Genomic DNA, 22,816 nt, shown 5'->3' on the forward strand with positions numbered 1-22,816 from the left:
TATTCACCATCCTCCGAACCTGTCAAGACCCTCTAAAATCATAGAAATGGCATCCCAATCAAATGGTTGTTTACATCTTGTCACGGTTAAATGACTTAAATGGAAATTATCTTGACTTGTGAGTCTAGCCACAATTTAATTTTCACAAAGCAGTGTGACTTGAAATTCTTTGGGTTATGACTTAATGACCAGAGACCTCCTGGTTTATGTGAGTATAGATATTTGTTTACGCCCAAAGAGCACCTGTCTTTGAACCTTAATTTGTGAAGTAGCACACATCATCCATTCATCCATTCTATGATCTTTGTGTTGTCTGTATATTGCTTGTGATGTTTTAACCCTGTTTGTAAAGCACTTTGTGGCCCCTGCCTGCGAAAAGTGCTATATAAATAAATTTACTTACTACTTACTACTAGTGGTATTTGTTATATACTTGCGTAACAAATGTGCAAAAAGAAATAAAATTGCAAGAATGTATTTTATCTTGAATGCATTTTATTGATGTTCATACAGTATATGTGCATTTATCATTGTTATAGTAAAAATTAAAAAAAAAGAAAAAAAAAAGAACTGCAGACTGCTGCCAAAAACAGTGACAGCAACTAAACCTTTTCCCTCATACAAGAGGAAACATTGTGATATCTATGTCATTTAAAGAAAGTAAGATTACATATGTTGTATATTCACTACTCTTGACAATGATCAAGGAGTGCACCGACAATCATTGTGTGCAGGACTTAATCTAAATGTTAAGTTAATCTACCTTAGGCTGCTGGAAGCAAGTTCAGACGATAATACACGCTGCTATGCTCTACAACAGTGGCTGTTATAAAATGACATATTTCAGTTTCGCTTTATACGTCTATTCATCAATACTGGATAATATCAGTGCATTGCTCTCAGTTTCAGCATGTATGCACAATCTTAATTTAAAGAGGAGAAAATCCTCCATGGTTGTTCTGGACATTTAATTTAACTTAACAAAAATGAAAATAGGCTTCTTTAAGCTCTCACACTAGTCTCATTTCCCTCAACCATTTCGATTCTGTACCATTCATCCAATAAAGCAAGGTTTATAGGATTTGCTAATGCTTTTCCAGAAAAGAAAAACTACCTAGATACATAATCATATCAAGAATCAATCTTATGATAATTGCCTGCAATCATTTCAGAACTAAAAAGCCAACTATAGTAAAATAAATGGATACAGGTTAACAAACATGGCAAATCAAGTATTTACCATTGTAAAAGTGCTGTGTATATCAAAGCTACATTAATCACTTAAAATTGTCCACTTGATAAAGATGAAAAGTGAAATGAATAAACAACTACAGCATCCTCTAAAGCCAGGAATGTAGCTAAACAAGTCCTGAATGTAAATACAATAACTAATGTCCAGTGCATCAGGAGAGTTTAAAATACGATGTGATGCATACAGAATTGCTGCTCCACCTTTAAGAACGCAGGGGTAACCAAACCGGTTGATTCTTTTTATTATCAAAGGGATATGGCTCTGCGTGAACAGTAGATCCTTAAGTATGTGACTGAACCTTTTTTCATTCTTATTTTACACTCTATGCTCCTCTGCTAAGCTACAGTCAGCAGGTATAATAAGTGCTCCAACATGTCAGACATTTTAACGATGCTTTCAATATGTTTAGCTGCCATCGGATGGCAGCGCTGTGATATTACTACAAACCACAAATTAGAGCTTCTATCAGATTACAGAATGTGAACACTGCTGCAACCCCGCAGGTTGCTAAACAGAAAACAGCATAATTACACACAAATACAGCATAATTGTGATCATGGTTTTGAACTCCCTTCACCTCTGATTAGAAGTTATTTCTCCTTGACTTGAGAGAGTGTCTCCTCTTCCTCTTCCTATGGCACTGCTCCCTCCTCTCTGGCCATGGGAAACTGCCCTCAGCGGTCCTGTAGGCCTCATCGTACTCATCACTGTCAGAGTCCGCTTCAGCCCCGGGGAAAGCTCTTTCAGGGAAAACTTCCTTCAGCTTGGAGGTGAAAAACGACTCAAGACTGCGGCCTGCTTGGGCCACCTCAGAGTCAGGCTGAGGTAAGAGGGAGAAAGACTTTTTACACTTAGAACGGTCACATTGAGTTAACTGCTGACCTCTGTAAATGTTATGTTAAAAACATGCATTACAACATATGACGTACTTACATAATTAAACTTTGCACAATTATGGAACATGAGACAGACATCAGCAACAAACTGCTCTGCTGACTTATAATGCTGGTTGTGGTTCTTGTTGAGTTTGGCCCTGATCACCGACAGGTCCATGGGCCTCTTAATGATCTGGTAGTAATGACGAGCCTGCATGACAAAGATATAATCAACCAGGGGACATTTAGACATAACTAACTTTGACTCTTACTTCCCTGATTTTATCCACAGTGTAAAATCCTCATAACTCTCTTTGCATGTGAAACGCTTCATTGATTACAATATGTATCACTTTGATTATTACAGTATGCAACACATTTGTGTTTATTTATTACAATCCTTAGATACATTTTGAATTTCCCTCGGTATGAATAAAGTATCTATCCATCTATCTAGATATTCAACCATTCGAACTGTAGAGACCGAGATAGTGTAGCTAAACTAAAACGGACTTAGAGGGGTAACTTTAGGTACCAATAGTAAAGGTTCTCCATGAAGTACAGCACTACAGTGCAATATTTTAGATAAGTCATCCTTCTTTGTCTGTGTTTCATGCACAGTAATGAGGATGCAGGAGCAATCCAGCCGATAGTGTAAAGATACAATACTGATCCAAATCATCAAGAAGTGCTGTAGTGTAGCAGTATTGGAAGATAACAGACAGACAGCAAGATTATGAAAGCTGTATTCGAAATGCTCATTTGACATTTTTTCATTTGGTACATTGTTTTTATGGATGTTCAAACTTTTGGGTTGTGTAATTATTGTAGGCAGATGCAGATCCAGGGATCGGCCTTGGCCAGCCTTGATGTGATTGACCACTCCTGGGGCCACCTCACAACTCTAAACTATGATTAGCTTTTGTTCAAATCTGCTGTTTTGGGCTGCGGTGCAACTGTGTTCCTGCTTAAATCTTTATTTGGACTGCCAGTGAAATGTTGCTTTTTAGCTGACCCACATTCAAAATGCATCCGTTTGAAGTGAATGAAAGTACATTTTCCGTTTTTGAATAAAACATAAATTAATCTAAAGAATTGCTGAATGAAAAAGGATGCGTTCATTATTTTTAGAATAACTTCCACCAGGTGAACATTTGTTTAGGCCCAGAAACCTCGACTTATATGGCATCAATCTTATACATTACACCGGAAACATGGTGAAACTCAGAAACTTACAAGTGGACTGACAGGCTCATGGAAGGGAGCACTCAGGATGTTACTGAGGATCAGAAGAGTCAGCCGCTCACATTTCTACAAACAGATGAATAAAAATGAAAGATAATTGTTCGAGACAGTCATAGCAATCAGTCAAAACCAGAAAACAATCATCATTATCACTGTGCAGATTCTTAAAGTTCCTACTCTCTGGTCATATTCAGTGAGTCCAAGTGCTGATGTGTGTTCTCCAGATGTTCTCCCGTTCTCGCAGTCGTACTCCACCTCTGGCTGCACAACGTCTCTGCACAGGCTACACACCCAGTCGCCTCTGAGCCAGGTGAGAAACAACATCAAGTTAGGAACGATAGTAGGGTTATGTTGAATGTACTGTATAAAGTATAAGAAACATACGAGGGGAAACTCAGCAGTGACGGGATGTGACAGGACAGATGGAAGACTTTAGGACAGCGATCGCAACACAGAAGTTCTCCTCCAATCAGACAAACAGCACAGAAGTCCTCACTCTCCATCTCGGCACCGTCCTGGTCAGGCTGATCGTCCTCTGTGCCTCTTTGGGCAGCGGGGTTTGCAATCAGAAGCGTCCTCTGACTAGGACCAATGTGAGAGTCCTCTTCCAGGTCAGAGCGGAGTGGCTGCGGGTCATCTGTGGTCAGTTCATTGTCAGAGTCTAAGTCAAGATCAGACTCCACAGAGCCATGGGAGTCAAGAGGCTGAATGGATGCTACGTCAGAGTCGGTTTCTGCCTGAAACCTGGAATCATCGTCAGGCTGGACGTCTGACTCTGTTCCTCCGTCGCCAGATTCTTCAACAGCATCCAGTCCTTGACCATCCTCTGATACGGGGTCTTCCTCATATTCTAAACTGGGCTCTGAATCTCTGGTTTCACCACAGAGCCCCATCTCTCCTGCAGCAACAGATTTCTCCTCAGCTTCAGAGGAAGACTCTGCATTTGGGTCAGATTCTGGGGATAGATCAGACTCTTGCTGCTGTCCTGGATCATCCCAAGAAAACACTGCATCCTCTGAGACTGATCTGGGATCTGAATCAGAGTCAAGATCCAGAGTGGAGTTACTCTGTGGCACATATTTGGGGATGGTGGATGGCAGTGTGAGTGCTTTATGAGCTCCAATTGACCCCCTGCTGTCAAACTCTCTGGCAGTCTTGAGTGTGCTGAACTGATGATGACCAGAAGAAAAAGAAAAGTGACAGAAAATAAGAAAATGTTACATTCATGAAATGAAACTCTCTAGTTACACGTCTCTAGTGATAAAATGAAAGAATTAAAACATTAGCATCATTACGGGCTCTTTGGGAGTAAACATCATTCCGAAACCACACAAAACATGCACCTACTGTAGACCCTGTATACAGTTACAGTAAAGTTTTGGATGTTTTGCAATTGTATAGTGTTTTCACTTCCATGGAAATATGAAAGGCATAAAACCAAGTTTAAAAAGTTACATGGGCTCTTGTGGCTCTTGTGCAATATAGATGACATTTTCCCTTGGTTCCTCATGGTACACCTTAATTTAAACATAAAGACCACTTAACTGACTTAAAGACTATCTATCTTTGCTGTGAGATTTCCATCGTCTGTTTCTCCCTGGCTAACCAACAGCGGATGTTCATCCTGGTCTGCATTGTGTTTAAGCCAACAAGGGACTGTAAGTGAGAAGTCTTTTCTCCACTTTTTTGAATGGTGGTCCCATGTTCTGAGACGGGTTCCTTTGCTTCATATGAGGATAGGACCTTTGTCCACGTTTGTTACAAGTTACTTATTTTGTTATTTGTTGCTGGCTCAAGTTTATTATTAAGTTGAGCTCTCTTTTCTTTTAGTTTAATCACAAAATGGGTTCTGTTTCTTGTAGATTGTTCCTGGTCAGGGTCACCCAATAAAAAGGAGGGTAACATTTTTTTTCCACAAGAAACAAGTTCTTACATTTTGGGTCAGTTATTACATTATGGGGCAGGCTAAATATTTTTTTCATAATAATGTAACAACTTGCTACATTTTGGTGAAAAGTTACTACGTTTTGGGCTCATAAGTTTACAGTCACTGATCATATCCATTCACTTTCTGTTTCACTGATAAATATTTATTGCCGGAACAAGGATGATCCAGCTTTTTTGGTCAGGTGTTCGTTTTGATCGTTTGGTAATGACTTAGGCCATATACTGATGAACAGTTTCATGGTCAAAAATCATAACAAATATCATCCACCCAGATAAGACAAGATTCGTCCTGGGCAGAAACTCTTTCAGTAATGTGCAGATAATTCTCTGTTTATATGCCACCTATTGCAAAGAACATAGAGCCACTATTCCATCTCTGGCTGCCCTAAAGCGTTTGACATGATTGAGTCGCACTACTTAATTGTAGCACTCAGGAAATGGCTCTAGTTACAAATTAATTGAATGGATTCAAATACTATATACCAAATCAAAATGCTCTATTCTTACTAATGGGGATGAATCCAATCCATTCTCTTTGCAATGTGACATTCACCAGGGGGAACCATTGCCTGCATTGCCATTTAACAGAGTATTGGAGCCTGACATCAAAGGTATCCGTTTAGGCAATATTGAGATTGTTGTGACCCTGTATGCTCATGACCTCCTTGTCTGTCTTACCCTGTATTCTGGTCCTGCTAGATTACATGAACTCTTTTGGGAGTATTTCAGGCTCCACCATAGATTGTAATAAGTGTGTATACAAGACTTTAGAGGATCAATTTATTGAAGACTTCCTGTAAAAACTGCTTTTAAAGGTAGTGAAAGAGTGTTTCTTAAGCTCATCAACAGAATCAATAGAGAACCTCAGAGCCAACATTGAATCCTGGAGAATTCTACTCTGCAATAAAAATGGTGAGCCTTCCCAGGTGCCTATATCTTTTTTGACCGATCTGCCCATACACCTAAAATAAAAATATTTTCAGCAGTTTAATAGTATAATACTTCCATTGATAATCCATTTACATATAACTGCTCTGATGTTTTAATACCTCTGCTGCTGCATCATGCCAGGTTCGCTCCTTCGAGAGACTTTCACTCTTCCCAGTCCCGCTGGCTGGCAATGGGTCACTCTGTCGTCGTCCATGAGGGGGGAGTTGAGACACAAGAATTTTGAGACGCTCTAAGCAAACCACTGGGACTTTTGACCTTCCTGTGTCCTTCTCTCTGTTACTTCAAAGGGGAAGATTAGATATATTTACTTTCATGATTTCTGCATGGACAGATTTTTTTAAGACAGCTTTTACGCACCTATTGTTGCTGATTCTTGACACCCTGCATTTCTCCTTTGCCTCATAATTGACCTCTTCATTTACATAACTGAAAAATGGTTCTAAAAAAACAGAATTGAAGTGAGCATATGTTAATAACCTTTGATAACAGAAATAGTCATTAGGTTTAGGATTAGGTAGTAAAATCCAGCACCTGGTTCTGTCTTATAGGACAGTAGAGGAGACCTGTGACGCCTGTTGGGATGCATCTCAGAGGAAGATTCTTTGACAACACAAAGCACCCCATCTGAAGACCTCCTCTGTCTGGGGTCCACGCTGGTGTACTGGGAATAAACACAAATGTATACGAGATTGGTGTGAAGAAATCTGAACACAAGACATGACTTTGAAAATACATTTTTCACTATTTTTTAGCAGTCGCAGAACTTTGTTTTCATTCAGACAAACAACTAAGTAACTACGCGGCAGATGAAGGACAGCTAAAATAATTTGCTGTTGGAACCATCAAAGTGGAAGTGCTATAGTTGTGTTTCAGAGGAACAGTGACAGTCAGAACAAAATAGTATTGCAAATTTGCAATAGTGATCACCTCTATTCCATCTGACAGCTGAGCTTCACTCCTTGTCATGTGTGATCATATTCAGAAGACGCAGTCTTACCTTACTTGCAGCTCCTGCATCTGTGCTGTGACTGCTTCCTGTGGGCCTGTCAGAGTAAGGACTGCTGGATGGGGCTGCCAGTTCTGCCGGGATGCTCTGGGAGCGTCTCTTCCTTCTTGTGCACACCAAACTCGGGCTGAGTCTGCTGCTCGGCACATCAGATACACACTCGTGGGCTGTCACTGACACCTCCAGGGATGTGGATCTCTGTTGGTAGCACACATATACAAAACTAAACATGATTTGTAGCTGCATCACATTAACAGACAATGCTGTTAATGTTATTAACAACAGAAAGTGGGACGTGTGGGTGGAAAAGTCCTTGGGATACAGGCACGGTACTAAACAAAAACATCATTCAGAGCCTATTAATTCAAAATGATTCAGTCCTTACAAACACAGAGAATGGTCCACACAGCTGCATATGTCCCGGTTATTGTGTAGCAGATAAAAGGCTCAGTTACAACATGTTATATCCTATGTAAATTCTCTATCATGCATGCAATGAGGGCCCTTTGATTAAACCAGCTCGGGTGTGGATGTTACTGCAGGTGGGCTGCAAAATCTCACTTATAATACAAATGTAAAAAAGACTGTTTTTCAATAGTAGTTTTACTTTTTGCACTTATGTAGAATTTTTCTGTTGATGAAACTATATCAGGATAAACTGGATAAAGTGTTGATTAGACCTTTCTTTAAACTGGGAATGACTGGATTAGACCCCCCCCCATGCCTATATTACAATTAAAGTGATGCAATTTTTTAGATACAGTAGTTCTGTAACAAACTTGAGCTGTATTCACATATCAGCAGGAGGGAAATTAGCACAATTTTTTTGGGGACTGATCCATTTAACATGTTTCACTTTTCTTTTTCAGTGCACCATCGTCCATATTGAGGCCAAACAGAGCTTGTGCTCCTAAGTCTCATGCAATTAAAACACTTACCTGATCCATGCCCCCTGGGAGAGGTACATAGGATTCAGACTGTGGAGAAAAAAAAACTGACTATAATCCTTCTCTCTGGAACGATGGAGAGGATGGGGGTGTAGGAATTTATCTCAAAGTAAGAACCAGAACTGAAGTCAAACTGGCAGCTTCCTCTATTCCCTCAGTGACTCATTAATGACAGGTTAAGTACATAAACGACTGCACCCAGGTGGTTTTATGTCGTTTTCAGATACTGTGACTTGAAAATGCAAATATAATACATCTTTGTGCGTATGAGCGCACACGCAGAGACATTTTAGAGAGGTGATTATGTGGTTGCTCAAACCTCTGGCATCAAGCGTGATAATGAAGAACAGTGCCCTCCTGGTTTCGGGATGCGTTTCTATGAACAGCTCAGAGCTTTAATTGTCAGAGCAGCACTTTGTTTTCCCGTAATAATTTCTTCATAAAAGCACATTTGTGTTGCACCATCTGTTTTTTAAGGCGAGCTGTCAAATGTGGGAAGTGATCAACCTGGCATTTAAATAAAGTGATCCTTTATTTTTAGCTGTTCAGAGAATTATTAAAACTAAGTACTGCCTTTAATTTGACTCCAACATTTTAGAAATAAACAGTAGAAACTCAACGTATGTGAACATTTCCGCTTACTTTTTTTCACCACAAGTGACACTGAAGTCAACAACTTTAGAATTAGGTTTTGTTGCTCTCATTGTCTGAGCTATGGTTTAGAACACCTGTGTTTTACAGGAAATAGACATGACACTGACCAATGCATTGAGGTTTTGAAGCGGCAAATACAAACAGCGTTATGTGGTTAACCATGTCATGAGTAAGGAGTGGAGTTCAAATTAGTGAGATGATACAGAAACTCAGCAGGACCACGTGTGAAAAGGTGAACCGAAGACTGTGGTGCACAACTTTCACACTACATACACTTTGGTCTCCCAGTAGCAAAAACAACCAACGTTTTCATTCTCAGCTTTGACTGTTGCTTTACTTCCACTATTAGAAGATACATCTATATATCTAAGACTCACCAGAAAATGTAATTTTATTATAGCTTTTTACTGAATTATCTCTTAAATACTGGGAATACATATCGCTGTAAATGACAAGGGTCATCTAAAACGTTTTACAGGCTAACTTCTTTATTTGTGATGACTATTTGTTCAATAAAATATTTAATAAATACAAGTTAAATGTGTGAAATCTTAGTTCAGAAGTTTATTGTAAATATCCTTAAATTAGGCTGGACTTTTGCATAAAACCAACATAGGCATGAAGTGAAACAAATTTATATTCAACTTTTCTATTACTTACTTATATTTTTAGGTCCTATTTTTTCTTTGCCCATTTTAAATAAAAAAAGTTTGTTCAGGTCAGATGAGCTTCACATATCTGTTACAAAGGAAAGCTCCACAGCAGCTCCTGAGAGGACACTGTGGTGATATTAACTGTCCACTTTAAGGTGAACAACAAACTTTGAATAGTTTTTCGACAGGCGTGCTTTCCAGTTTCACTTATTATTTATTAATCACGTCAAAGTGAGGTTTCCTGGTAGTGCTGTGCAAATCTATCTTTGCCACAGAATACTTAAAATCTAATCAGAGTGATCCTTTAACTGTCTCACCCTTCCGTCTCTGTGGTCTCTGAGCATCAGTGCTGGTCTGTTCCTCTTCTCCTCTCTTCTCAGCTCTGCTGCAGGAGGGACATGGAGCTGATGTCTTATAGGACTCGGCTCCCCCCTGTCTTCATCATCATCCAGCAGCTCTCTGCTTTCAACCCCAGCTTCCCCATGTGACTCCTCCACTCTGCACCTGTTCTCCCAGTTGTCTTCAGTCATCACGTCTCTGTCCACAGCTGTGTGGCCGATATCCTGCTGCAGAACAGAGCTGGAAGACAGCTTCCTCTGGCACTGGCCTGGCCTGCTGTGGTCTGCAATCTGACTTTGGCTGTCCAGAGGAATGTCTTTGTGGCGATGGTGATAGCGATAAGACTTTTGAGACTGGGTTTGATTGGCAGCAGCTTGAGGCTGGGATGCAGAGCCTCGACTGCAGTTTAACTGGATATTTCCCATGAATGGGACAGGAGATGAAGGTGGAGGACATTGCGTGGAGCTGTCAGGGTCCCAGCACCTCTGGAGCTGCTGGTTCTGGTGCAGGGAGGAGATGACAGCAGGTTGTACATAACTGGTGTTATAAAGTGTGGTGTCCAGCTGGTTTTTGTCCAGACTGGATAGATCTGGCTGAGAAGGAATGCTGTGTAGGCAACACATCTGGGGCTCACAGCAAGCCTTGTACCCACAGCCCGGCTCGCGTCCTCTGTGACACACAGACGGCAGAGCCATGCAGGTGAGCGGCTGAGGCCTCAGGATACTGGAGCAGGTCAAGCCCTGAGGATATGTGCAGTTTCCCCCTTCAACATTTAGCTGGCCTGAAGAGCAACAGAGAAATGACTTGTAAGTGAAGCTGTATCTCCTTTAAAGTGAATAAATAACATAACAAAAACAGACAGTAGTAAAACACATAAAATAATAGTCATTAACAGTAAATAATGACCTGAAGAATCTCTTTGAATCATGGAGGCTAATTAACAATGGAAATTTAGTTTGACGCAGAAATTGTCATATTACTATCATGGTTAATTTAAATGCATTTTACCAAGAGAGGAAATCTGCTTGGTCCAGTAACTGGCATCCCAGTTGAATTTAATCTTTACAGGACTCCAAGAGTCTGAGTGGAGTGACGGCTCAACCAGTTGTTGCATCTGAAGTGAAATCTGAAAAACAAGAGGATACCTTCTTGAGATAAGGATAACAAGATTTTGCAAACAACCATGTTGATGCTGTAGGGGCCCCTAGTTTTTCGTGATCTAATTTCTGGGATTTGGTTCTGGTCCAATACAGAGAACCACGCTGTTATCAGTTTAAGTAATAAAGCTGTCTGCCAGACGATTTTTATAAAGACTGGAATCACTCTTTCTTAAGGCAACATCAGGCCTGACTTTCTTTCCTTCCATTGCAAAATTGAATGTAAGAACTCTGAAGGTATTGCAGGAAGCCATCTTGGTTGTAAGAGCAAAACAAGTGAAATATCTCCAAACAGCTAACGCTTTAACCAACCTCCTTCTTTTTGTGATCAATACAAATGTCTGCACTCCCGAGGTTTGACGTAGACATGTATCACATCAAGGCAAGAACATAAAATGTATTTCAATAGATCAGCCCACGATTAGTCCATTCTCACAATTTCTCACAACAAGTCACCATTTTATTCAGCTATTTCATTAGTTCACTGAGATATTGTGACTTCTGCTCCCTTTCATGGGTCTTTTTTCCCCTCAAGATGAAAATCCCCAGTTCTCAACAAGACAAAAGCCATAGCTGAATTTTAATTTAATTAAACATTGCACCACTGTGACTGGTGACTCTTGTAACCAGTGAATTTCACCTTTTAGAAATAAAAAAAAAAAATTGAGGGGGATCAAACATAATGTTTAGCGTACTCCTCATTGGACTGTGTTAACCATGAGACATACCAGAGCCCTGCTGAAGAGCACCGGGCCTCTGCAGTGGTGGGTCTTAGCCCAGGTGATGAACTTCTGAACATGGTCCATCTGGCCACACGTCTCGATTGCCCCCTGCAGCTGGTCCTCCAGACGCTGCTGAAAGTCCTCTGAGATTTTCTGTAAAGACACAAAAAAAAGCATCCAGTAATATGTAACTTTGAGAACACAGAGCCCCATAGCTGGACTGTGGGTTAAATCAGTGGCTCATTTTTTTTGACAGATCTAGTACTGTAGATTTTATCTTAAGCAGCTTTGACAGATTATTATTGGTTCTCATTTGCTTGCTATCAGAACTGATTACATCATGGCGGTTACTGATTCTTTGAATGTAGATTCACAGCTGGCTCAAGGATAAAAAGGAAAGAAAAAGGAGAGAAAGTAATTACCTCCAGTTGCTCTATTAATAGGGTAGCTCGTTTGTTAAGCTCGTTCATCATAATCATTTTTGCCATTTTAATCTGGTTCTCTGCCTTCCTGTGTGCAATCTTTACTCCGTGAAGTCTACCGAGACAGAGAGGAGAAAATAAATGCATCAGTCCCGGCAGAAAAATCCCAAATGTAGAAGAAGAAAGCAGACATTAATTTATGCATTAGCTTGCTATATTTCTCCATCTTAAATTATTAACGAAGTTGCACTGGCTTGGGACTTTGATTTTGCTTCTTTGTGAGTTTCAACCAACCTGTCCTCTATCTGTTTGGCATTGTTCTCCACTGCGGACCGCCTTTCCTCCACCTGCTCCATCAAGCTCTCAAACAGCCACTGCTGATCCTGTAGGGCCTTCGCAATTTGCACCACCCTGAACAATACGAGAGATCAGATCATCTACCAGATATAAAGTTGACTAATTTATTCACTGGACAGGAAGAATTTCCCCGGGGAAGAGACATTATGCAGGTGACCTTAGAGGCAGCTACTGTGCTGAAACATCACAGAAAAACAAAAACGTATGAATACTTAATTGGTATTAGGCGGGCCAAGGATAGCGTATGCAAATACACAATGATAGAAGTGACAAGGCAGTTAAAGAGAGTCGATGCTCATGGAAGTTTTTAACCTGCAGTTGGCCCTCGTCTGCAGTGTCCTTGTGCTGTGTGTCTGACACTGACCTGTGGGTTTTGTGGGAGGACAGGTGACAGCTGCTACAGCACAGAAGGTCACATGACTCACAAAACAGCTCCAAGGGCTCCTGTCTGTGAGAATGGCACATGAGGAGGGAACAAGGATATGACCCAGGGCCTAAGAAGACAGACGGAGGGAGAGGAGAGGGCATGGAGCATCAGCAAAATTTGCAAAAGCAGAGGAAGGCCATCAGGGTGTTCATGCAGTCAGAAGTTTTGGTGAGAACAAACACTAACACTTACTTGTTATCAGAAACTTTTAATGACTAAACAGTTATCAAATGATAATAATAATAATAATTTATACTTTATAAATGCCACAAGGGTAAATTTGGTTTACACTCTGTTTAATGGACATGAACACACACAGGCCGAAATACACACTCAACCACAAACAGGATCCTAGTGACATGCATTAATGGAGAGGTCTCAGAGTGAGGGGGCTGCCCACAGCGACCACTCCAGAACAGCTTTGGGGTTCTGTGCCTTGCTCAAGGGCACCTTGGCAAGGCACCGAACCAATAGAGAAACTAATTAAAATGTGATTAAAGTTAGAACTTGTCTCCAGCAGAGGTCTGAGAGGCATAAAGCATCACACATAGTGGTCACCTCTACACTCAAATATCATACCCAAACTTGCATCGTTTAAAAATGAGCCTGTAGTTTGACAGATTGGAATAAAACTAATGAAGTGAAATAAAGTATTTAAAGGACTCTATCAGTATCCCCTGAGGAGTTTGTTTCCTCGAGGTTGATCTAAAGTTAGCCATGATCAAGTAATCACTATGTGTTAACTTTAAATGCACTTCTAAAGTTCCTGTTTTATAAAGTAGTTTTTGGCTGTAGTCCATTAAATAACCCCCTGTAAAACTATAACACATTTTCACACTTAGTTTTTTGTAAGAGATGTGTGAGAAGTTAGAACAGGTAGAAGATGCAGGTGTCTGATGTTGTACCTCTGGACAGCACCAACTGTTGTTATAGTCAAAATGAACTGCTTCTGAGTTAACTGCTTTGCTTATGTTAACTTCACAGACATAATAGTGATCCCAGTTACTTTATTTATTTATAAGCAGTGAGACTTTCTATAATGTTAAGGAATTCAAAACATTTTATTTCAACACCCACAACATTTGATGTCATTTGTTATTGGAATAAAGTGTGGATTTTTATGACGACAGTAATGCAATTAATTTCTGGCATAAAGTCTACTGTCTTTAGTGTAAGGTTAGAGTGATGCTGTTTAAAACACAAGGGCAGTCCTTTTACGTTCTGCTGTACATTTTAACCAGATCAAAGTGTGAAACTTTGTTTTGATGGTAGAATCATGCTCTGTTTTAAAGTGTGCTTTGAAAGAGTGTTACAAAAGGACGGTTAAATTAATCTGTGGTGAGTTATACTGACGTGTTGTCTTAATACTGGCCTATCTACACTGAACAATAATAAAATAGTGGGAAATAGGTTCATGGTTGAGGTTGCAGGGAGACTGAGTTGAAGTGGGTTAAGTGACAAAAGATGCAAGTGAACATTTTTTACAGTCCTGCCCAAATGGTCTTTGATGCACACTCTAAAATATCCTTCACACATTTATAAATAGGTCACAGTAGAAACAGTTGGCCCACAGTACATCTAACTAACAATAGCAGGATAAGGCTAATGAACGCAGCCCTGCTGCTCTCTGCTGGCCGGCTTACCTCAGCCAACCCTCCTCCTGCTTGCAGATCATCTCAGATCTCTGTGGTAAAGAGCTGAGCATCACCTGCTGTGCATTCACTGACCACATCCTGTCTGTCAGCACACTCACAAATTTTCTCACATGTATACAAGGCAAACAACAGCACTGCACCATCAGAGTGAATGCGTTTATGATGTGCCAGTTATGATTTGACAGCTTCTGTAATGCACACCTGCAAAGGCAGCTGGCAACAAAGCTGCCAGGCATACTTGAGGGTCTTTAAATAGCAACACGCTAATATTAGCAATAATGATATCATAGGAGCGCTTAAGAATCTGGGACACGTGTTAATGAGAGGTTTAATAAAACACGGGGATCTCCAGGAACTATTATCAACCGCTGTCCTTACCATGAATTATTCTTCATTCTTCATGATAATGACAAGCAAACACTAGCAGAGTGAAAACAAAGTTTAAAAAAAGGCCTGCAGGCGACAGAGCGAGTCAAATTATGTATTTATAATCTGTTTCACTGGTTTACATCTGGATGCAACATCTTGAAAAACAGTCTTGAAATGTGTTAGTATCTTGCCTTGTCCAGTGGGAGGCAGGGAGCTGGAGCCTCTCTGATGCAGGTCGGGACACTGGGGGGCACTGGGCCTCTGTTGTTGATGCAGCTCCGTGTACTGGGAGGTGGTGGAAGCTTTCTGATGCTGATGCACATCTGTGCACTGGTAACACAACCACTTGTTGCAGAGTGTACACAGGCTCTGTGCGAGTGTTGGCTCTGAGCACTCAGAGCAGCTCTAGAAAAGATTCACAAAGAACACCTTATCGCTACATATGCACAATAAACACTCTCTCACACATACGTGTGATAAAAATTATATTCCTGAAACATTGTATTGCTGCTAGTCCCTGGGTTTAATCACACATTAGAAGATAGTTCATTGTTCTTGTGACAATAAACTTGTAAATAGAAACAATATTTAACACAGAATGCATTTTTTTTCAATTATTTTAACATTTTAAGGACGTTAACAACAAAAATACAATAAGTACTTTCTGTTAAAATAATGATTTGGGCAATTTTACTTTCAAAAAACTATCAGAGCCCCTTTTGTTTACATCTGATATTTGCTTCTGGTATGAGCAAATAAAGGAGCATGAAAACTGTCTGTTAAAAATATCGCAAAAATGTCTATTTTAGAGCCTTTAAATACTGGATTAAAACCTTAACTAATTCTAGCGGGAAAAATATGTCCTCTGTGCTTCACCATGTCTGCCTATTAAGCACTAGTGAAAATGACCTCGAGACCAAATCCAGTTTTCAAACTGTATTACTTGCCCAAAGGCATTGCCAGGGCTATTCCTAATATCCAGCATGTATTTTTTTCGGATGACAACAGAGCAACACAAATATAGAAAGCATGCCAACTCTAAACACAAAGGCCCATGATACCCTGAAGGGGTTCAAGCACAGGATCAACAGTGCAGAGACAAACAAACCTCTAATCTCAATGTGTGTCAAAACAGAAGCAAAAAAAAGAAGAAAAAAAAAAAGTGAAAATCAAGAAAACATTTCTAAAACCAGCTCCTTACCTTCTCCATTTCAGTGTTTTGAGAGCAGAACCGTTGCCTTCTCAGCAGGAGGGAGATGAGAGGAGAGCGAGCAGCCTGACGCCTCAGCGGCAGAAACACTGAGGCTTCTACCTGAGGCAGGAAGCAGCACGCACCGAGAGGTGGCCCCAGAGGAGACGGCTTACATGACAGCCTCACTGTTCTCTCTCCTCCCACAGTTCATCCATGTGTAGGACCCGAGCGTCACTGCAGAGGAGGAGAGGAGTGTCACATTCAAATTTCATTCCCTGCTCTCTGCTGCAGCCACCAAAAAATAGGAAAAAAATCTAATCCTTTTTCTTAAATAAGCCTGTGCATAATAATTGGGAATTAGGGAGATAAGACAATTATTTCTTTGTAGGGCAAAATATCCCCGGAAGCTCTTTCCAAAATGGAGGAAGGAAGACCAAGTGACCTACAATGGGCAAATCGTACTGTAAGCAACTTTTAGTTCTTTGGAGCAGGCACAATTTGAGGGAGAAGTAGGTGATAATAAACTCAGGTAAAGACGGACTATGTCAGGCTGGGATAGGTGGGCCAGCTGTGGCCTTCTTCCCTTTGTCAGCACAAGGAGGGGACAGGTCCCTGCGGAGCTACATGCTAACATAGTGTACCAAAACCGGGTCAGGCTCTGATAAGCTCCAGATGGGACTAGGATTCACTCATGCAATTCCCTCTAACACAGAGAATTCAATTAAGATTTTACCTCCACATGTCAAGGATCATGTACACAGAGAGTAGAAGCAAACTGAAGACGAACAAAATTCAAACACAATAAAGATAATATTACTATATATAGTACAGAATGTCTGCAAAAGACACAGTTTAACAAAGAAAAAAAAAGTTGAATACAGCACAACTGGGGGAAAATTCGATTGACAGCAAGCAAAACTTAGAAGAGACAGACACACAATCATAGACAGTCCAACATGAGACTACAGTCGCATCTGGAGCTGTGAGCAAGCCTGCCTAACAACAACCCCTGCAGTTTGACCTATAAATCTGACAACTTTCTCATTCTTGGGTTCTTCAGCAGGGAGCTCAGAGCAATCCCATTCCCCATTGTGCGCTTAAAGACCCAATTTGAAACACAATTAGTGAGTCGGAGAACACCCTGCCTCTTAGTTCATGCAGCTCTGTAGAATAGTCTAACTGTGCACATGCCTTCTCTGCACCTTCACTGTGTTTTTTTTCCTTCTCAAATGGCAACCTCCCACCAGCTTCTTTGCCCTGCTAAGTGGAGCTGGCACTACGTACACATGTCATCTCAAGAGATGTGACTGTAATAGAAGCCTGTGCCGTGATCTCTCCCTTGAAAGCACCTCCGGTGTAACATCTATTAACTCTGAAAAGATGATATAACTTATAAGGCAGGATTATCTTCTACCAATCCTTAGTTGTTTTGAAACCTGCTAATATAATAGTGTATATATATATACATATACATATACAGATATACATATATGCCTAATTAGTTTGGTGAAAAAGCAGAACAAACACCTATCTCCATTAATGCATGTCACTAGAACCCTGTTTGTGCATGAGTGTGTATCTCGGCCTATGTGTGTGTTAGACAGAGTGTAAAAACTGAATTTCCCCTCGTGGGATTAATAAAGTGTAAATTAGTATTATTATTATCTGTGGGGGTGTCACCCACCTTGGGGAGGGGTTACAGCTCTTTGTGATGTCATGATGGGAAAATCTACAAACGGCCTGTATGAGCACACATTTTGTGACAAGTGGAGCAGGCAAAATACGTGGATGGATTTTTCTTTTGTAGACAAGCATGGTAAATTTTGTATTTTGCAAAATATGTGACCTTTAAAGTTTTGCTTTATAAACTTTACTTTGTAAAAAAAAATAGAAGTAACAATATTTGTTGCTCATCACCTTCTGCCTTTGGCCCTCTTTAATCACCCAAAATGCCATCAATAATATCTGCCATACTTTTAAATTATAAAGAGTAGGAAGGATTTATGAGATGTATGTCCGCTTTTAATATCTGTGTTAAGTCTATAATTGACATGAAACACCATTGTAATAGAGTTGTTAGTATACTATGAGAGTGGAATTGGCTATTGGCTAATAGGCTACTTTTTCTCTGTCATGACATCTTAAGTTCTTCTGGGTTTTTGCCCTTCTACAAAGTTGTAGCTGTGCCATCTACTTAATGGTATGCTGTTTCTTCTTCTGTACTGGAATTCAAGGCAAAACAAGAGATCCCTGTATTGATGTTACACTGAAGTAATGGAAGAACTGTAGAGTAAACCAGCATAGTTGTGTGTATTTACTCACTGTACTGTATAAAGCTGTGGGACTTGGGATTTCCAGTGATTCTCCTTATGGCATCTTACACGTTTGGCTACCTGTTCCATCTGTTCATGAATGTGTCAGTCTGACGGCACTTTATTAGCGCGTCGTCTCCCCTTAATAACAGCGAGCATGTCAGTCAAACTGCACAGCATCTGCCCCCGCATCCTCAGCCTGCCTCTGCATTAGCAGCCTCACCTCCGGCGCATCACTGAGCGTGATATTATTTTTTACAAAGTGCGCATGAGATTACGCCCCTAACATGGCATCATGGTGCAATCCACAACACAACAAGAACACAGCCCGCACAATGTCTTCGCAAACAGATAGTTTCAGTGCACACAGCGTCTCGAAACTGTGTCTGTGTACATGTTAATTCGGCTCGTTAAGTGCGCAGCTCATGCACAGCATCCTGTCAGGTAAACATGTGAGGATGTCAGAGTGCTGTTCTCAGTCCAGTGGAAACGAGGCTGTCACTCGAGCAGATAAACTTCTGTCGGCCTGTCAAAACATGTCAAGTGTGTTTGCAGTGTGCGTGTCCAAAGCGAGAGAGAGTGTCTTTTCTTTTACCTTGACCCATGCATCTCCGAGTGACGATCCCTCCATCGGATGTCGCTCTTCAGACCGGCCAAAAATTGGGGAAACACCAAGTCTCGCAGTTAATCGTGAGATTTACATTCGTCCTCTTGCAATACATCTGACGTTTCAAAAAGCTTCAGCATGACACTCTTTGAGAAGAGTTATTATTGGAGAGATGAAAATAATGGCGTTATGGTTACATTGTAACCCGGTGAGGGAGGAAGCATTAAAATCCTATACATTATAAATAAAAATAAGACAACCACAATGAGGAAATGTTCTTGTTTAAGAAAAATACCATGCTGCTCATGTCTGCTGTTAGTTTTTATAATTCTTTCTGCTTATATGCTATTCTGCTTCAGATCACTGACCAGATGTAAACAAGTTTGAGCTGAGTCAGTCCAGGTTTAAATGCAAAATAATTTAAAATCTGTTACGATGCTTTTAAATATTTTCTAACAATAAAAACATCAGGAAAATTATTTGTGGTCAAATAAATTAATACTAAACTTGATTTGGACTGCTATTATTTTATTAATATGTTAGTACCATTTCATTATTTTAGCTGAGGTCATTATTTTTATGCTGTTTGGTCATTTCTCGGGGGGGGGGGGGGGGGGGGGGGCGACTACTATGACTAAAACAGAGTCCTGAATAAAGGTTGTTGTTATAAATGTATTGGGGGAAAAACACTTCAGGTCGATTAATGCATCAGTGAAATTACACTAACAGTACTCACACTAAGACTCATTCATCTTCATCATGTGAAATTGTTTTACCTCCAAAAAGTCTGTTAATGATTATATTGTTGTGTGTTGTTCTGTGTTGTGTATGTTTATATATTATGTGTAACTATCAATGCTCAATGCTTTCTTGATATAAACGTCCATTCGATTGATGTAGAAGAGGAAAAGTTACTGTGTATACAAAATATTAAAAAAAATAAAAATAAAGTTTTACCACCCTAAAACTTCACTTCCCTTTACAATAATAACAACAATATGTTAAGCCGAATCCAGACCATGTGATTTCACATCAAATGTCACTGTTAATTACTACAATAGACACCAGCAGAGGAGAAGTAATATGGCGGCCTGACTCCACAGTAAGCCTCTCAGTTTAGAGAGTTAATAACAGCGTGGCAATGACAGGCACCAGAGTGATGTGTACAGACGTAATAAGGTTACCAGCAGCATGTGGTAGCTGGTGCTAGACTAACTGTGCCGTCTGGGATCCTGCCTGCTTTTCCTAACGCACAGCTTTGGGAGATGCTGTCATTAATATGTGAGAAAAAAATGGTGACTTATAAATGAAAGAAATTTGTGATTTCAGCTATGTCAGAATATCATATTTTAGAACAAAAAATGTCTTTTTACATGTACAATTGTTAAAAATTAACACTCAGGCATTTGTAGTATCAACTACCATTTTTTTAATAAGTTTGCAAAAGACTCCAAGAAGAGCTACAATCATTCTCTCCATCACCTTGATGCATGTACAGTTTTTGAATACACTCCTGGATCAGAGGACAACTTTGGGGTGAAATAATGCAATAAAACAACGTATGAACTGTACATCTATGCCCACGTCACTTCACACACACTCACATAACTCTCTTCACAGTCACACCTGGACATCAGTGGTTACTCTGAGGCTCGCTCGCTGTGTACCGCCCTGCTATTAATATCTCATAAGGCACTATAAACATACACTGAAGAGTATCACAGCCAGCTTACAGTGAAATAATATGTACATGTTTACAAGGTAAAAAAAAATGACAAAATAGTTAGAATCAATATAAAGTGGAAATGAGACATCATGTCTTCAGTTTGCTGTAGGACTGCAGGACTTCAACTCAGTTCTTTTTGTGGAGGAACTTCATTTTACTTCCTGAAAACAAATAGAAGAAATCTTGTCACGTAAAAAAAACCATCTCAGAAGTTCAATTTAAGTCAAATTCATACATAGACTACATGGATTTACTCAGAGAGATTTAGCTCTTGATCCCTCTTCTGATTAGAATTCAAGACATTGATTTAGTGCAAAAAGTTCTTTTTAAGACAAAAATAAAAAGGATTCCAAAAGACGTGTTTGTAGATTTAACCACACTTCATATGTCTACCCCCTCCCCCCCTGTCTACCCCCCTCCCCCCCCTGAATAAAATCGTTAAAATGATTTTCTTGAGTAAAATGCTGCTCATACTTCATTCTGCAAAGGGAGCTCCTGCATCGGAGAATCAAAACTATCAGTAATTCACATTTCAATTCAAATTGACCTTTTCATGAACTACTGACAGACCTATTGGTACTATGTTAATTGCTGCTATGGAGTATAAGTTCAAATCTAAACAAAGCGAATAAGGAGCAGCATCTGACAGATGTAAATTTTGTTATATAGCTCCATCTGACATGTAACACAAATAACCATAGAGTAAAGTTTACAGTAAAATGGAATGACATGCGGGAAAAGGAGCCACAAGTTAGACTTGAACCCGGGACGCACACTTGGAAGACTATAGCTTCTGTTCATGGGGTGTGACCAAACTGCTGTGTCATCAGCACCCAGTATTTCTTATAAATTTGCACCACCACTTTTTTCAGAACCAAACTAAACAATTTCTTTTTACTCCTTGACATTGAGTCAAGCCTTGTCTATCATAGCAGGACTCACCAAGGCCTTTGAGAAACTTGTTGACTCCACTCTGTTCTGTGTCCGGCAGCTCCTCCAGATACTGATCCACCCTCTGCTCAAACAAACCTGTTGACATACAAAGCACCAGAGATACAAACGATGGAATAATAAATACCTGTTAATGAGCCAAACAGCTGGAGTTACTTTTGTCTGCCTAGTAGAACAGGCATGAAAGCATGCTAATGGTAACTTTTAGCCACTAGAGATCAGTGTTACTACAGTGCCTTCTTCTAACTCAAAAATGAAAATCCACACAGAAAAGTTTCCAGGCATCCCATCAAAACTTTTAAAGACAACATAGAATATTCCTGGAAACAACTGACTCTTTTACCTTTAGCCCTGGTCTTCCTCAGCTCCCGATCCTGTATGAATCCTGCAAACATCTGTGACTCCATAAAGACACCCAGGAAACGACGGATACTTTTTGAAGCCACAGATTTCCGGAAGGCCTCTCTTTGGAAGACACGCTCTCCCCGCTCATTCTGAGTGATAAACAGCGAGTAGTGGCCGATGGTTTCCAGGAAGAAGCGTATGAAGGCCTCTGACACCAGGCTGTTCAAAGAGTTATACTCTAAAGAAAAACAGGAGGAAATCCTTCAATACTCACATAAGTTACATTAGTATTTATAATAATAACACAGAAATAAAACAAATAGAGCAAAGGACAGTCAGAGTAAGATTAAAGAAGATTAGATGGTTTGGCTCAACGCTCACAGCCATAACAGTAATAAAATGTACCCACAGCTATTTCCAAATCCTTGTGCATCGAAATAACCACAAAAAAGAAATAACAGTTGTGTGGTTGTTTTGGTTAACTTTTATTACTTCCTTTTTTTTAAACTGAGGTTGTCAAAGTGTGTCAAAGTATTTAATGATGGAAACACAGGCCACAGCGAGCAGCCTTACTTGATGAGTCCTACAGCTGAAGCTGAAGGGATAATAATTTGAGTTGAAGTAAATACTAATGATGATGATTCCAACAACAGAAGCATGCAGGGACACCCTGATGTTGGAAAGGTCTCTGTGTTTTGGATTTCT

General features: G+C 40.1%; 2 protein-coding genes across 5 annotated transcripts in view; both read right to left on the minus strand.

Moving 5' to 3' along the window:
- Positions 1-1,485: 1,485 nt before the first annotated feature.
- trim66 (tripartite motif containing 66) lies at positions 1,486-19,166 on the minus strand. 2 transcript variants are annotated; one of them, XM_079339183.1, is made up of 18 exons: positions 19,078-19,166; positions 16,180-16,404; positions 15,170-15,383; positions 12,892-13,021; positions 12,465-12,581; positions 12,171-12,285; positions 11,755-11,901; positions 10,878-10,995; positions 9,848-10,650; positions 7,268-7,474; positions 6,802-6,931; positions 6,628-6,709; positions 6,369-6,543; positions 3,757-4,541; positions 3,550-3,673; positions 3,364-3,438; positions 2,186-2,338; positions 1,486-2,072 (listed from the first exon to the last, which is right to left on the minus strand). In XM_079339183.1, the coding sequence occupies exons 2-18, from the start codon at positions 16,186-16,188 to the stop codon at positions 1,836-1,838; spliced, it is 3,621 nt and encodes a 1,206-aa protein (XP_079195309.1). In that variant the 5' UTR covers positions 16,189-16,404; positions 19,078-19,166; the 3' UTR covers positions 1,486-1,835. The 2 variants fall into 2 exon arrangements, with proteins under 2 accessions (XP_079195309.1, XP_079195308.1); XM_079339182.1 differs by having other exon boundaries at positions 6,369-6,549.
- Positions 19,167-20,500: 1,334 nt separating this feature from the next.
- dennd2b (DENN domain containing 2B) overlaps positions 20,501-22,816 on the minus strand; it is a 47,701-nt gene continuing 45,385 nt past the window's right edge. For all 3 annotated transcript variants that reach the window (XM_079339185.1, XM_079339186.1, XM_079339184.1), the window contains exons 18-20: positions 22,110-22,349; positions 21,758-21,844; positions 20,501-20,976 (exon numbers count right to left, since the gene is read on the minus strand). In XM_079339185.1, coding sequence (XP_079195311.1) covers positions 20,942-20,976; positions 21,758-21,844; positions 22,110-22,349 — 362 coding nt within the window. In that variant the 3' untranslated portion in view covers positions 20,501-20,941. The remainder of the gene's footprint in view (positions 20,977-21,757; positions 21,845-22,109; positions 22,350-22,816) is intronic.

This window comes from Symphodus melops (genome assembly GCF_947650265.1).
Source record: "Symphodus melops genome assembly, chromosome: 3".
Taxonomy (NCBI): domain Eukaryota; kingdom Metazoa; phylum Chordata; class Actinopteri; order Labriformes; family Labridae; genus Symphodus; species Symphodus melops.

What these genes read in the sequence shown, in the direction of transcription:
- trim66 (XM_079339182.1), bottom strand. An exon ending in GAGACCACAGAGACGGAAGG is followed by an intron (nt 7,475 to 9,847) that starts GTGAGACAGTTA and finishes TGCTACCAACAG; the next exon opens with AGATCCACATCCCTGGAGGT. An exon ending in ATGCAGGAGCTGCAAGTAAG is followed by an intron (nt 6,932 to 7,267) that starts GTAAGACTGCGT and finishes GTTTATTCCCAG; the next exon opens with TACACCAGCGTGGACCCCAG.